Source organism: Anas acuta, chromosome 14 (assembly GCF_963932015.1).
Source record: "Anas acuta chromosome 14, bAnaAcu1.1, whole genome shotgun sequence".
In the NCBI taxonomy this organism is placed as follows: domain Eukaryota; kingdom Metazoa; phylum Chordata; class Aves; order Anseriformes; family Anatidae; genus Anas; species Anas acuta.
In genome coordinates this window covers 10,384,795-10,402,018 of record NC_088992.1, presented here as the reverse complement: position 1 = coordinate 10,402,018, position 17,224 = coordinate 10,384,795, and the positions used below count along the sequence as shown (strand labels likewise).

Here is a 17,224-nt window from a genome sequence, read left to right as displayed (position 1 = left end):
AAAGGCGTGCCAATTATTATTCTTCTGGAAATTGCACCAAAGATGGATTGCCTTCAGCCTGGATTGTCAATAATTTGCATCAAATACATCAATATATGACTTCAGGCTGTGTCCTTTGTGCTAAACCTTTACTGAAAGAAGGTAGATTGAGATTAGACATAAAGAAATTCTCTACTCTGAGGGTGGTGAGGCAGTGGACCGGGTTGCCCAGAGAAGCTGTGAATGCCTCATCCCTGGACATGTTCAGGGACAGGTTGGATGGGGCCCTGAGCAACCTGATCTAATGGAAGGTAACCCTGCCCATGGCAGCAAGGTTGGACAAAATAATCCTTAAGGTTTCTGCCAATCCAAACCACTCTGTGATTCTATAACGGTGGCCAAAGGCATCCCTGTGGAATAGGTTGCTATCTCATCTGAGGAGTGAGTTATAACCAGCTCGTAGTGGGCTCATCAAACCAGGGGGATGCTTCCTGGACAGCTGGAATTTTGTGAGAAACCATTTTTCTGTGTGCGTGACAGGAGGGGTGCTCTGCCGGGCCCCCACACCATGCCCATGTACCCCACAGCGCAGCGGCTGGGCACCCACTCCCTCAGCCCCCGCCTCCCCAGGCTCTCCTCAGCGCCCTCCCGGCCTGTCCGCCAAAGATGGAGCCTGGCTGCAGCCAGGGGAGGCCGCTTGTGCCACACATTTATGTCAACAGCTTCGGCTCCCACCGCTGCGGTTCCCTCATCCGCTGTGGCAGGGGCTACAAGTGGGCTGATGCGGGCCAGTCTAGGATCCTGCTTTCCCAGCAGAACCCCATGGACAGGAGAAGGGGGCAGAGGGCAGCCAAGGCGCGTGGGGACAAGGCTGACCCCAAGCCATCAGGCGCTGCTGGCAGGGCGCAGGCGGTGGAGAGCTGTGGTGGGGTGAAGGACACCAGCCTGTGCCGTGGTACGTGTTGCTGGGCCTGGGGGCCTCCATGCCTTGTGAGAGCATGGGGCTGAGGTCAGGCCCTTGCCATGTCTTTCTCTTCTCAGGGGACACCATTTCTGTGTGGTGCTTTGGGCTGGCGCGTTGTCCCAGTCAGACTGTGCATGCTAGGAGGTGAATGTGGCACAAAGTTTTTTTGACGTGCTGTAGACAGGTAGACTGCGTATTTAGGGAGGGATTGGATCGTGGTATTAAACTCAACATGAGTGAAAAATTCAGTCTTTTTGCCCCAAACTCTTACTCTGTTGAGCTGCAGTGTCTCCAGCCTGCAAGGTGAGGTGGCTGCAATGCAGCACAGCCCACCTTGTCCTTTCCTGGGATGAGGCCAAAAATAACAAGCATCTGTGGAGCTGCTTTGTTACGCCTTGTAGTTCTGTCTTTGTAGTACGCCTTGTAGTTCTGCCCTTTCTGCCTTTTCTGAGGAGATTCCCCTCTAACCAGTGTGTCACTGTACTGCTTGCTCCTTCCTTGCTGTAACAGACTAAAGATGTTTCTTAATTTTCTTTCTTTGTGGCTGGGACCAAAGAAAGTTGGGATGGGCATGGGTGTGGGTGCCTTTTATTTATTTAAAGCACACAAGAAAGATTAGGCAGTTTCCCACTGTTTGCAGTCTGTTATGAAACATAGCTCTGCTGCACAAGATGAAATGGAGAGAAAATGGAGAGCGTGACCTGGCCTCTGGAGAAGAATCCAGGGCTGGGGGTTGGAAATGCTGGGTGACAGAGATAGGGTGGTCCTGAGTGTTGTTAACTTGTTGATCTTCAGATGTTTTATTTTCTTTCCTTTTTTTTTTTTTTCTTTTCCTTTTTTTTCTTTTCCTCTCCTTTTTAAAAGCCGTTTTTCTGAAGATGACAAAGGGAGATGCTATATTAGGCTGTCATTAATAGCACCAATTCTGCTGTTTTTTTATCTGAGTGATGGCAACCAGTGGCTCGGAGACAGCCTGTGACTACTGGCAATTGGAAGTCCTACTGCAATGATGTGACTGGCAATGGGGCTGTGGTGGCCTGGAGAATGCTGGTTTACCCTAAAGCCATGCTGCAGGAGGGGATGAGCCCGCAGCTGTGACTGTGTTCAACAACCCCACATGGATGCACCCTTTCACTCATCTGCACGCCTCGCCTGCCTGTCCAGCAGCTCCTGGGAAGCCTGCTGTCCTCACCCTGCTGGGAACTCATCCCAGTCCTTCCTCCTTGTGGCTGTGTGTCTCAACTCCAAGAGCCCAGCCTTGCTTCTCCTTGCTTCTGTTTTTTTAGCACTAGCAGAGGTGATTATTGTGATTTCTTGCCTCAGTGTACTCACCATTTCCTCCTTCAGCTGAAACTTTTGTAGCTGCCATACTGAGGAGATAAAAAGGGAATTAAAAGCTAGTTGTATTGCCCAGAAACATGTTGTCTTCATTTGTGGTTGCTGTACTGTTTTGAAATCTGTTTTGTGAAGTTTGTGAGACACCCACTTGCCACATGGTTATAATGTAAAAATGGGCAAGATGATGGCATGATGTGAGGACTGATGTTCTGTAACCTACTGGGACCAGAAATAAGCACCTCTGGAAGGATGGGATGCTACAGCTTCCTCAAGAATTTACTGTAAACACTCAGGATATACTATCTAAACTCTCTTCTTAGATGACCTTCAAAAGGAGAAGCCTGACACCTTTGACTTTCCCTGCCCATCAAGAAAAGTTGAAAAAGTAATTAAACGAAAGAAGAAAAAGGTATGAAATGTGGGAGCTGATTAGCTGCCTTTGCATTTGAGAAAATAGCTTCCTGCTTGCTCCATATATGTCTATGTGAGAGCATAAGGGAGATTAAAAGATTGAATTGGTAGTCTGTTTCTGAAAGCCTTACTCACAGAAAAGAAAAATGGAATTATTTTCTCTCTTTCAGGGCTTTAAAATTCTGGCTCTCATTCAATAAAGCTTTTAAGTATGTGCTTACCTTGAAGAATGAGAGTATTCTGTTGACTTGAAGCATGTACTGAAATGCTTTCTTGGATTGGGGCCAGGGTGCTGTACACCTTGCTTGGTGAAACCTGGCAGGAAAAAACTTCTGCACCTTCTCTTCCTCTTTTGTTTTAAGCAAAGAAATTCCACAGGTTACAAAAAAAAAAAAAAAAAAAAAAAAAAAAGTTGAGAACAATAGGTACTAATACTATAATAGTAACAATATGAAATTACTTTCTGTTTCACAGATGTATTTCTGTTCCTGTTCAGTAGTTCAACAAATGCTTGAAATTTAAAAAGGCACATTTATTAAAACAGTAACCCATTATGAGATTTTGTAATGTGTGAGGTACAAGTAATCAGCTAGACTATAATATAGTAATGTCACAGATACTTGATTTAAAACCAGAAAAATACTACTGACTTCAGAGGAACAGCTAATAACATACTATAATATCACTCTTCTAGTACATTAAATAGTCTTCAAAAAGAATGAGGAAAATGTATTATGTTTTAGCAATAAACGTCCATGAGAAAGGAATTATCTTTAGATTTAAACTAGTTTCACGGATGGGGTCCAGCAAAAGTCATAACGTTAGCATGTTAACAGCCATTTATATTTCTTAGTCTGTTTCTCTTTCTGAATGCCATTGTCAACAGTTCCAGTTTAATATTCTTAATGCACATTTGAAATATGCCCACTATAGCTGGAGTTTTATGCCTCTAAAATAAAGGTCATCAACATCTATAAAACAGATAAATACTGACTTGATATCAAATAGTCCAGGCCATTGCTATGCTGGGATCTGGCATGGGGTCTGAATTATGCCGTTGCTGAGGGATTAAGCAGAAAAGCTTTTTGCCCTGGTAAAAATGAGCAATCTTTTCTTATTCTCTCCCTCTCTCTCTCTCTCTCTTTTTTTTTTTTTTTTTCCTTCCCATTTTGGATGACTTTGAAGATAATTTAATGGCTCTGTGCAAGTTTCCATAAGTTCTTCTTATCTAGAAATCCGCAAGTCCTGGATAAACAAGAGTGCTAGGCCAGAAAGTAGGGTGATATCTCATGTGGAAAAATTATGGTATAATTCAAAGGTTTTTTTACTTTTAAATAAGAGATGACTTCCAGTATATCCCATGTATATACCTTCCGCCACTCCTTGACACCCTCACCTCTAATCCTCTGACTTCGTAGTCATGCTGGAGAAGTCTGCCATATAGGAGATGTTTTGACACAAACTTTTTATATGCTTCATCGAGAAAAAATCAATTTTGTCTTTCAGTACAAAGTCTGGATTAAAGTCTGGAAAGTAATTTCAAAAATGCTTGAAGAAAATGAAAAGTTCAGAAGTCGACTGTCTGCTTGTAGTCAGTTTAATGGAGAAGGTAGGTAATGAACTGAGTGTATTTGCTATCCTAGAGAAAACAAGTTAATAATGCAAGTCCTCGAGGTTTAAGATCTTGAGGTTTAAGGTCCACTAAGCTGTTTGTTTTGTAATATGCTTTACAACTCAGAAATTACAGAATTCATTGCATACTTCATGCTCTTCTAGCCATATTTGAACAACTCTTATTTTTCATTGAGGGCCTTATAAAAAGTGTATTACTTGGGAGGAAGGACATCAGAAGTGTTTTCTGCAGTCTTTAACATTAAAAATATGAACATAAAATATGTGCAAGTTTTCCTGAACATGTTAAGTATATACATGTAATTAAACTGTTATTCACAGACAGGTCTAAGGCTGCACTTGGATGAATAATAATTTATTCCTTCACATTGGAAAACTGGAAAATAGTGGTTGGTTTCATACTGACAATAAATAAATTAGATGCTCCCCAAAGGTAACTGTAATACAATTTAACATAACCATCAAACATGTCCTCACACTGTGCCCTGAATGCAGCTATTTCATTACTGGAAAATGACTAGGGAATTAAAAGTGGTGCTCTGTACTGAGACAACTTCAATTAGAGACATTGTAGTTGCTGCACAATTTGAGATAATACAGTGTATGCTTACAAATGTAATCGGAATTTCTGGCCTCACAGTCTGATGAGTTTTTAGGAAAGAGAATATACTAATCTGTGAAGAGTTACCAGGTAAGTTAAAAATGGCATATTCATGTGCAGTGCTTCTGCTTAGTTTACATTCATGTTGACAGAAGTTTTCCACATATACATATTAAGTTATATACCAAAATGTACATCCATTGTTGCCAATATTTTATGTTCATAATGTATTATGTTTTGTACTGGTTACATTTACACATACATAATAAGAAAATACTCCTTCAAATTTCTTCTTCATGAGAACAAAAGAAGTGCAATTTTGGTTCAGAATAGAAATACATATACCCCAGTGGCCTGTTCTCTGCAACCTACCGTGTATGTAATTGAAACAGTAGTAGAAATTTGACAGCATGTCACAACATATTCTGTGACTGTTCTGTGAATGTTCTGCATTATGTGGAAAAGCACTGCTGTTTACTTTAAAATCATTTTCTGATTAATTTTGGTATAACAAGATACTGAACATTAATTTTATGGTATTTACATTCTTTATACCAATCATGATTCCAATGGCCTTTGCCATATTTCTACATAGCTCTCTCTCAAGCTGAGAAAGTCAAGACTACTAAATCTCTCCTCATATGGAAACTTTTTCTTAGCTCTGATAATCTTTACTCTCTTATCTTGGTCATCAATTGAAATGCTGTCTCTGCTTCTCTACGTGCTGCATAGTTTATCCATATTGCTCATTTGTTTGTGGTGATAAGAGACAGCAATTATTGGCAAGCCTAAAACTGTGTCTGACTTATGCCTGTACAAGTAAATACCTGTGATATCTAGGAACTCCACAGGGTCAGGCATAGGTACCCTTCCTGCTGAACTCAACCATTCCTGCTAGCCAGGAGAGGTGTTCCTGGGCAAGGTGGGTGTCTTTCACATCAGAAGTGTCTTAAGATTTTCTCTCTCTCTAAACCTGTTGCAGAAGTCATTATAAAACTGTGCTTTACTACCTAACTTGAAGGTTTAGTCATTAATGTCTATGTGACACTTAGCAGTCAGTGAAGAAAAAACGTCTTCTAGGATTTTTGTTTGCCTGCTTTAAGAAAAAGGAGAGTGGGAGACATGGATAAAGGACTAGAAGTCTTTTAGAAAGAAACTAGAAACCAAACCATATAACGTGTGATTGCCTCCAAAATTTCAAGTTATTGTAAAAAAAAAAAAAAAAAAAAAAAAAAAGGTCAAGATTTCTGCTGGTACAAGATCTCCTAGGTGGATTTACCATCTCAACATAATGGTTCCTAATCTGTTTTTCTGTTTGTTATGGATACGCAAAGTACTGCTTTGTCTAGCTTGTATTTATCTTGGCATTGGATAGACAAGGCCCATTCCCTTTTCAGATACTTACTTCTTGTTGTCATCAGGAGAGAAATCATTAGCTATATATGCAATTTCCACTGATTCTTTTCTTAAAAAAGAAACAAGCAAGCAAGCAAGCAAACAAAAAACAGCCAACCATGCAACCACCACCACCAAAAAACAGCCAAATACCTATTCTATCTTTAACTGTAATTGTACCTCATTTTTCAGGAGCTTTAATTGAGAATCTACTATTAAGCCCTATTTAGCTGAAAACCATCAATTCTAATACCTTCTTGCTAATTAGCAGATTTTACACAACACCAAATCAAGGAGATAAGTCTGCTATTGATCTGAATTTTTCATTAAACAAGAAGAAAATGGAATAATTCTGGAAGACATTTAGATATGGATCAACAAATCTGAATAAACTTGCTTCATTTTCTAATTTTTTTACTACATTAATAGAGCTAGAAAACTAATGCTGCATTTTATTGCCTCTATAAATAGTTCTATTGAGAGAAAAAATGTATGTGAATTCTAATGCTACCTATTTAATCCTTGAAATGCTGCATGATTAGATTCAGTGTGACTGAAAATGGTGATGATTCTCCCACAGGCAATGATATGAAGCAAAGTTCACAGAATGAGACATTCTCCCTGGACAGGGTATGTATATAGTTCATTAATTACCAAGCAAGCTTAAAATGATAAACAAAATAATTAAATTAAAAAGATGCACTGATACTCTTTAATGTTATTAATATGTGCCAGTCTTACACTTCAGTATTACTGATGTTGGGCTCAAATATTTTCAAGATTGTAGTCATGTTTGGGAAGCAGAAGGGTCTGTTCTTAGCAGGAAGCGTTGTATGCGTTCCCAGCACAGGGAAGTGGATTTTGCCTTCACAAAGGCATAGTCCCTGTTCCCTCACTTCAGTTCTTCATGTGTGTGTAGTAATGACTGTTCTTGCCTGTTCTGACCCAATTCTACTCTAGGGCTGGTTCCCTGATCTCTGTAGCTCATTAAAGGCTTTCTCACTGGAGTGAGGAAATGTTTCATCACATACGTTCCCTCCTTTAACCCCAAAAGATTACTAAATGTCTAAAAACTTGAGTCAGTGTACATAAAATATACTGAAGTGTGCTATCAACTTACATTGCTTTGCACAGCAAGTATTAGAGGGGAGATGCTCAGTCTGTAGAGCACAGAAAAGTACAGCAGGTAGAAATGGTTTAATTTGTAAACTGTATGGTCATGTGAACTCATTTTTTTTTTAGCTCTATGGATGCAAAACATTCTTCTGTGATCCAGTGAGCAGTGCTGGTTGTTGGCGTTAATAACGCTACTTTCTCATCAGAAATACATGTAGGTCCGTTCTGGGAAGTGAGAGCATAGCAGCTTGGAGAAATAGCAAAGCTTAAGGCTACTTAGATACTATGGAAGCTTCCCATGAGCTCTAACTGTCCATGCATGTAGGTAAGTGGCCTATGTCCAGGCTGCCTACATGTGCAATGTGTGCCTTAATAAACAAAATCTTCATGTGATGAAGTACAATCTGAAGAGAGTCTATTTGTTATGCTTTGTATATGACTTTTTTTTCTGTTAATGTAATGTACCACTTCACTTTTGTTGTCTCTTTTTCTTTAGGAAGAGTCCATCTTCGGTTGGGTATAGCAAGAAAATAAAGGAAGATTCAATCCAAAAGGAAATATAAAAGTAGTGAAGTTGTTTGTTATGATCTAGTTCTTACTGAAATTGGTGGCAAGACTACAAGTGGTTTCACTGAACACTGTTTTTCTGTTGTTTGTTTGGCATATGTGTTTCTACTGTTCAAGAGGTTTGTTTTTAGAGTGGCTTAAACAGCTCTGTTGTGAAATATTTATTTGAAGTCATTAAGTCTAGTGTTTCACTTAGTTATTAGATTTGAAAGCTTTTTAATGAGCATAATATTGTGACAGTTTGCTTGCAAAAGAATAGAGACACACATTTAGTGTTGACTGTGTATATTTATTGGTTCTTTTTGTAGCTTGTCAGAATCATAAACAAACATAAATTCAGTAAAGCAGAACTCCACACAAGATATATAGAAACACTTTTGTTCCTAGTGATTTGAATAATTTTGATTTTATTATATTAAAATAACACATAATTACCCTTCTGTTCATTCATCCATTTATACATGAACCTCAGCAAGTATTTTGAATATGAAACCAGGTGAATGTTTTCTGCCTTACTGTTCATCACAAAGCACGTAATAATATCATCATAATCAGAAGGTGCTGTTTATCTAGCTGACTTCAATAACACAATATAATTTTCTTCTGTTATGGAGTTTTATAGTTGGAATCTTGATTGACTGTTAAAACCTTTTAAACTAGCAAATTGTGTAAATGGAACATGAAGACTGCATAAAAGTAGTATGTATACAGATTTCATCTCTATAGCTAAAACATTCACCTGTCACAATTAGACATCTTTGGTTTCAATAAAAGGATGGTTTTCTCATTGCATAATGTCTTAGTGTTTGCAGATATAATGACTGGAATGTCAGAGTGTTGAGCTTTAATAGTATGCCAGTGATTGTGTCATTAAGCAGCAAAGCATTTGGAAGGGTTTAATCTTTGTTTACTTAATAGTAAAACTGCAAATATGGAACTAGAATGTGCCTTTCTGATGACAGTTTGGGCATCAAGTTTTTTTTCTGATTTGTGGCTGAGTAATATTCTGATTTTACTTGAAATAGTTGACATTTCAGCTTGGAAAAGGAAGTGAGAAAGCAAAGTATTCAGTCAAGATGTGATCATTTTTCTGGCAGAAGAAAAATGTCATAGTTCTTTGGTATTTTCAAAATTCTTGTTTGGAGTCACACATTTATTTATTTATTTTCAATAAAGGAGATAGTCCTCCTCATCCCCCACAGTTGTATCAATGAATTGTTGGCGTGAAGAGTAGCTATTTTATAATCCCAGACTGTAAATTGTAGAGCTGCTGCTCTAATGTTTCTTTTCTAGTGAACTGCAGCTTCAGTTGGTACCTTTATTAGCACAGTCTTAAGTGGCCCTGGAAATGAAGCTTTTGTGTTTCTGCTGTGCTGCTACTTTTTCATCCAGGTGCGATGGCGATTTGAGGGGAGGGCCCATGCAGCATCAACCTTGCCATGTAACTTTATAGTTGTTAACATGCAGCTGATCAAGAGAAAGAAATGTCTACTGCCTTCCTTATTAATCCCAGCAATCTGTGTTCTTACCTGCTTGTCTTAGTCCTCGTCCAACATGCCTGCGTTCTGCCTTTGCCTTGTTTCCACCTCACTCAAGAATGCAGCTCATGCCCAGAGCAGAAGGTGGTGAGCATCAGTCCTTCTCAGCCTGTGAGGTGTGTGAAAGTGCAAGGAAGGGATCAGCAGGCCCTTCCCCCAGAAACCCTGTGGTGGTGGCAATATAATTAATTGGTTGGGATCTACTAATAGAAAAGAATCTCTGATTGGCAGCACTCTGAAAGGGATCTTACATTTGAAATCACTTTGGGTTAGATCTCCTAATGTAGCAGGGCAAAAAGATACATGGTGATTTAAGTTCAACTTCTAACTCTCTGTGTAATTTCTAACTTTTCTAGGTTCAGTTTCTAACTCTGTGCCTAGCTTTCTACTCTAGTGACCAGATTTCAAAGGTACTGTTATGAATAAGGGTAGTTAGAGTAGTTAAGCTACCAAAAAAAAGAAAAAAAGAAAAAAAATTGGAGAAGATCAAGCTCAGGATGTACAAAGTAGCCCAGCTGACATGCATACGATCATCATCCACTCAGATCCCTGCTGCATTTTTTTTTCCTTCATAAGACCAGTTAATTATAAACTGCAGAAGACAAAGTAAATGTTGTGTTGCATTAAAATATTAATATATAATCCAAGTAAGTAGCATCTTCAACATGAAAAAAGGGAGTTTGTACAGGAAGAACTTTATTTAAACCCTCTTTCTTAAAAGAAATCAGAAATAAATAGGGGAGCCTCAGGGCACTAGATCATACACTTGAGATTCAGAAAACAACTGACCTTCCTCTGAAGTCCTTAATCATCACTGCAGAAGCAAAACCAAGGGTCATACTGTCCTGCTGTGGTTCCTGGGTAGTGGTGTTGTTCTTTCACATTCTTCAAAATGCATATCAGTTACCTGAAGTTTTTAATAACAAATCTCACTTGGAGTGTGAACTGAAGCAGATGTGCGAATATAGAGGTCATGATTTGTCTTTGCTTTGCAGCCTTTTTTCTCAGTACCTATATTACCTTTCTAAGCAGTACAAAAATTCTAGTGAATTCTAGAAGTTCAAGAACAATTTTTAAGCTCAACCCTGTGAACATATTGCAGGAGATCTGAAGAGGTACGTTGCGGTACAGAGGTGGGAGGGAGCAGCCAGGGCTTACAGAGTAGCTGAAGGCGCTGCTGCTGAATTCCTCTGATCAGTAAATGCTAGAGTCAGCCACTTGCCTCAAGTTCTTAGAGTTGGTCTGAATAAGTATTCTTTTGTAGCACATTTTTATAAATACAGATGACTCTATAGGAAGCTAAGTAATGCAGAGTAAGGCATTCAGTTATGAATTTACTGGTAAAACAAAGTTTAACTGGAAATAGCACATCTGCTGGGTCTGAAATGTTTTGATTGAAAGTTTTCCCAGATGGTGAGTTCTTGCCAAATGAGGTCCCCTGGCTCCTGGAACACTTCTTGGCAGGTCAGCCCAGGATACGCTGCCTCTTCTGTCTGCCCAGTGACACGAAGGAGTGTCCAGGGCTTGGGGGCTTGAAACTCCAGCCCTTGGTGTTAGGCTACCGCTTCCAAGCTTATGTAAAGCTGTAAAAATCATGAAAATCCATATCTGGAAGTGCTAAGAGGCTTGGCTGGAGGCAGGACCGCTGGAGCTCCTGCACTCCCTGACACGGAGCTGTGAGTTTGGGCAGGCTTCCCGGGACGGACCTCAGCGACAAGGCTTCGCCAGAGCCAGAGGGTCCTGGGAGGTCCCCCAGCTACTGCGCTGAGCTGGTGTTTGCAGATGCTGCCCTACTGCCAGACACAATGTCACTGATCAGCTGAGGCTTGGTAACTCAGGGAATTGTGTTCTGGAAGTGTTTTGATGTTTCTGAAGTGACCTTTCTGGGAATTTCCACTTTGCAGGCATTTTCAAAAGAGTTTGTTTCCTGCCTGATTTGGACCGAAGCCATGATTCAGATAAAAACCCATTTCCTGCAAACTGGCGGCTTGGCTTGCCAGGCAGCTAGCTCTTTCAGCTCATGACCCATCTGCTCTGGTGCTGAGATGAATCAGATTCCTCTGCCCTAATCCTGTGGCCTGCGAGGTTATAACTTGGCCATTACAATCACCAAAGCTAATAATGTTTCACCATTGATTCATTCCATAAAAAGATTTCAGCTTTTAAGAAAACTTGGGAGCAGGATGTGGAGTTTCTCCCGTGATCAGATTTCAGGAAAGTATAAGGTGACCTTTGTCTTCACTGGATGTTTACATCAAGTAAATGTCTTTGTCTTTAGGGCCCTTGCTAGTAGTCAATGTTCATGTTTTAACTTCAAAGCTCCTAATACAATTTTGCATGGCCTCTGACTAAAGAATAGCCTTCAGCAGGCAGTTCAGTTCTATTTTTTTTATCTTTTGGGAAGTGACTTAAAGCAAGTTTTGGGCATATGTGACATTTTATGTATGTGTGCAATAGGTCTTTATGTATGAAACAAAACATGATGCAACTTTGATTTATAGCTCTTGTAAATAATTCTTGGTGACTTAGGCAGGTTTGTGTAATATGTATATTTTCATTGCATAAGCACTTATATAACTACAACAACAGGAATTTCCATAAAACCCAAAGCACCCATACTTCAATGAGTTTAATATTATAGGCTTTTCTGCAAATGGAAGTAGCAGGGGAACCTATCATATGAAGCGTATATTAAGGCCACAGTGAATTTTAATAAATGCTTATAGGAAGCTACCCACTCATTAGTGACAGCATCACAGAAATCTGATCTGATGGAAAAAAAAATCCTGATTGAAAGTTTTTCTGCTTGCTTTGTCACTGGTGAAAATCGAGGTGTGTAGCTGCAGATTCATTTTGTTAGAAGTAAAAGATATGGAGGCCCCTGAGCAAGAAGGGAGCATGCCTTGATGCAGAGAGAGGCCAAATGCAGCTGGATGATGCTGCGTACTTTCATGTCCTGTTGTTTGTGGCCCCTCTTAGAACAGGCTGCGTCGCATCTTCTGTGCTCCATGTACAGGGCATATTAATGAGAGCATCTCTTCTTCTTGTTCTAAATTGTGAACTCACAGGTGCGTCTCATTTAAGAGATTTTGCTGAATTGCAAACATTGCTGGGCTGCTTACGAGTATATGTCTGATTTGTGTAGTCTTCCCAGAGATCATGACAAGAACATGTTCATGCTGTGAATGTGTGAAATTTATTGCATGCCTGGCATTCCTGCACAGATGAGGAATGGAGGCAGATTAAAAGAGCTGTGCAGGAGGGTTCACTAAGGCACTGACAAATGCTTTCTCTCCTCCAGAATCTTTGTAAACTCTTGTATTTTGAAATTAATAATAGATTAACATGGCTTTTTATTTTATTTATTTTTTTCTTTTTTCTTTTTTCCTCCTGTTCCGCTATATGCTTATTTTCTTGTTCCTAATGTGTGTGTGACAGGACATCAGCAGCGCTGATGTGATTTCACATAATGGATGATCTCCTCCATAGCAAAGGCTACAAGTAGTTAACCCCAACTTAAAATATACATGATCAGTTTTTACACCCCTTTGTATTTTAAATTTCTTTAACTCCATGTAGGATAGAAATTCTTGGCTATGATACTAATTTATCTGTGGCGTGATCTCCAAAGGCAAAGAACAGAAATGCACTCCTCGCTCAACTCTGTCATCCCAGACTGAGCAAACCAGCAGGGGATGTGCAGTGAGGAGCAGTTCAGAGCATGGGCAGGGCACAGGAACTTGCCCTTTTCTAACTTCCACAAGTCTGCGGCTCATGCAGGCAGGCATTTTAGTGGGAACAGTTCCATGCTCTGGGTTTAGGTTGAGGATGTGGTGAGATCCCTTCCTGTATTGATGTGCTCTGTCTAAATGTTGCTTTCTGTCACATCATGGTGTCTTTTACAGGAAAGCACAGATGTGAATTTGTGACATACGGTATTTGTTAAGTTAGAGGGCTCAGATCAGGGCTGGGTTTGGCTTGAACTGTCACCTGAACTGTGTTCCTCACTGCTTGTCACTATTCTATTAGACTCATTTTGAAATGAATTAATGGGAATGTCTGAGAGACAAACCCGATCTTTCATGAGATGAGTCTGAGGTGGCTGATGTTCTTCCTAGGCTCACCCTGCCTTAACTGGTCTGATTTCCTGAGACTTTGTCCTTACTGTGTGTTTTCAAGTTCTGCAGTTTCTCCTCTTAGTAATTTCTACCATCTGTCCACATGCTTTCAAGTACTTTTATTGAGAGCCCAATGTCAGTTTTTCAATGTGTGAGAAGAGATAAAAATAATATGTTACTTACAATAATGTACAAGATCACTATAGGGAAAGTGCATGGTGTGCAGGAAATATGTTTTATGAAGAGCCGTAATGGGCGTAAGGAATTTGTAGATCATGGAGCAAGTAAGGAAAATAATATTCATGAACACTGAAGTGCAGTTGATTTATATGTTCAGGCATGGAGTGGGTAGAAGTTGGACTATTTTGAGTGACATTTTGTTTACGATTTGCAGAATTCACAATACAGTGAAATGTTATACCCAAGCCCTGTTACAAATATCAAGCCTCTTAAAGACAGCCAATAATCTTCAGTGTAAACTGATAATGTAAAAAGTAATTCTACTCTGATTTGTTTAACTGGAAATAGAAAATAATACATCATGTGAGTCTTATTAAATGAAGAAGGAGAGGCATATATTTTTGTTGACAGGAGACATACATTGTTTACTCCTCTGGAGTCTCATGTTGCTCGTACTGCTGCTTTGTCTTATTGCCAGTCACAGATCTGCTCTGTGTGGGTGGAAATGTCAGAGTTTGTATTCTCTCCATAAGAAAAGCTGTACGTTACTCTTTGCTTTGTTGTATTCACTTGGGTTTGCTTTAATGCTGTCTCCAGAGAAGGTTTGCTTTTAGGATCTTGCTGGCAACTTTAAGCATCCTTTTTTTTTTTTTCCATAAAGCATTCTGCTCTGTAAACTCACTGCTGGTAGTTGGTGTCTGTCTGCGAAACCGGTATTTTGCAAAGAGGTATTTTCAAACTGAAATGGAGCATATGACCTGAAACGGTTACAGGGCTAGTTTGGTCTCATGGAGGAAATAAAGGAAAGTTACTGGATGTAATGCCAATGACAGCTTAGAGGGAGACAGTATCTCTCTGCACATCTCCATCTGCCATGCTGCCAGAATTCTCAGATGGTGCCATTGAGACATTGCTTAAAATGTGCTTCTGTTCTGAAAAGTCGTAAGGTAAAAGCCGCATCTGCTCACTTATCGCAGGTTCTCGCTGCTAGTACTCACAACTAAAAGCCTTCCAGTGACAAAGTGGCTCTAACTGCCAGTGCTCAAGTGCTGGCAGCATTGCTCTGTGCTCTCTGGGTTATACAGAATATCCCCAGCAGGGTTCAGTTCTGTTTAGTTATCGGTAGATTCACAGATTTGTATTTAACAGCAGAAGTAATGCACAAGAAGGTATGGGACTCACCTCATTGCTCCTTAGCTATGTTACTGTGAAGAGTATTCAGCTAGAGCCAACAAAGGTTAATGTATTAAACTCTGTAAGTCAGCCTGCAATGTCAGTGTGTTTATGTGAGTAGACATACTGAACAAGCAGGTGCCATGTTTGCGACTTTATTTTTCATGGTATAACCACGCTTACCATGGATTTGCACAAGTGATTCTGGAGCTTTAACATGAATGTGTATTTGGAAAGTGTTGCTTAAGACATTCTCTTAAGTAAGAGGATCTATCGACTTATTGCTAAGATTGTATTTTGGCTAGCAGAATATGCATTACTGATGTTGATGTGCATGAAAGTGATTTGGCTTAATTATCACACAATGTATTTGCAAGCTTTGCTTTTCAACAAAGCACTCTCATAGCACTTTATAATTCCCAGATAAAGGTAGAAGACCACTATGGCATTTCTATGAAGTTACAATGCAGTTGTTTCTTTTGGATTTTTTTTTTTAATAGTATTTCCCAGTTCCTCAATTGAAAATAGCCATTTTGCTGAGCGAGGAGCTAGAGCAGTTCAAAAGTGTATGTTCAGGAAAAGATAACAATGGAGTCTGTTAGTCTCTTTGGATAGTCAAATCATATGATATAATCTGTAATATATTGAAAGTTGGGGAAAGAGTTGCTGCAATTGCTTTTTTTATTATTATTATTTATTTATTTTTTATTTTTTCACTTAGAGCATTTGCCATATGGGGAGAGGCAGAGAGAGTCAGGATTGCAGGATTGTTCAGCCTGGAGACAGCTCAGATCAGAGCCAGAATCTTCTCACTGTGGGCAGGCCAAGGGGCAATGAGCACAAGCTGAAACAGGGACAATTTCTTTCAAAAAAAAAAAAAAAAGTTTTTTTTTTTAGATTTTTGGATTTTGTACTTTTAGATTTCCTTACAACCTCTGCATTTTGAAGGTCCTCAAACTGAGCCAAATTATCAATGCTGCATTCATCTCTGTGCAGAGCATGAGAAGGCAGGTTTTGCAGGGTTTATAACTTGCTATATATTTGCACAGATCCTAGTCCAGATGGGCATTGATGGTTGATTTCTGGTTACACTGCAATATTAAGTTATTACATGTAGTAATTTAATCAATTGTCTTTAATGAGTGGGTTTATGCTCCTCTTAAGAGGCACATTCTCCCATCTCTTAGGGATGCAGTCTGCTGGCTTTCTTTGTAGTATCTGTTCCTGGGCAGACTGCAGCAGCCTGGAGTTGTAGTTACAGGGAAAATCTTGTCGAGTTGAGCTGAACATGGCTAACGGATGGATCTGGGGAGGATTCTGCTACTGAGCTTAAGACGTTTTTTCAGAGCAGCATGGATATGAACTCCCCAAACCTTGCGCTGTGGTCAAATGTAGCAGATGATTCTGAGCACATCGAAAAGCTACCTGGTGACAAATTATAACATGCTGAATAAGAGTGACTCCAAGTAAAGGCTCACACATGGCAGAACCTTACTGTTAAAAATGGAAACTCCATTGGATGGGATTTTCTATGGAAGTTCAGCCTTATGCAGAAATGTGGCACAGCAAATTCCAACCCAAGCATTAAAAGCTGGCAAAGACAGATTCTTTAAAGGACCGTGCCAGGTGATGGTGGCAGTGTAGCAGTGCATATTTTCAGCTGTCCCACCTCTCCTGCCTTCCTGGGACCCTTCTTACCCTAAAACTGCAGCACCACGAGCAAGCTCCTACCAGCACCTTGAGCGCTAGGCCTTGCTCTGCCAAGCCTGGCTTTAAACACATTTTCACCATTCTATTATGGGAACAGCTCCCGCCTTTTAGGGCTATATTTAGGGCTCGAAAAGATGCCAAACCGCCAGCCCGGGAGGCAAACGCTCTGCTTACAAACCCATCAGGCTCCAGCCTCGCCCTGCAAGGGGACTGGGTCAAGAGGGATGGATTGTGAACCCCCACCCCTTCGGCCCAGCGACCCCCCCCAAAAACCCTTCCCGACCCCTTTTTGGTGCCCGCAGGGGGCGCCGGGGCGCGCGGCCGTGCGCGGCGGGGACGCCAGGGGGTGCCCGAGGCCGCGCAGCGGGTGCGCGCCCGGCGGGGGGGGAGGGTGGGGGGGCTGAGGGGAAAAGAAGGGGAGGGGGCCAGGACGGGAGGAGGAGGAGGGGAGTGAGGAAGGGAGGAGAAGCAGGGGGTGAGGGAAGGGAGGGAGGTGTTTGGG

General features: G+C 40.5%; 1 protein-coding gene across 1 annotated transcript; it reads left to right on the top strand.

The window, feature by feature from the left end:
• Positions 1-645: 645 nt before the first annotated feature.
• On the top strand, positions 646-15,808 carry C14H5orf47 (chromosome 14 C5orf47 homolog). The gene is made up of 6 exons (XM_068698619.1): positions 646-934; positions 2,043-2,240; positions 2,602-2,690; positions 4,199-4,301; positions 6,901-6,950; positions 7,933-15,808. Exons 1-6 carry the CDS (start codon positions 646-648, stop codon positions 7,957-7,959), a joined length of 756 nt encoding a protein of 251 aa, XP_068554720.1. The 3' UTR covers positions 7,960-15,808.
• Positions 15,809-17,224: the final 1,416 nt, after the last annotated feature.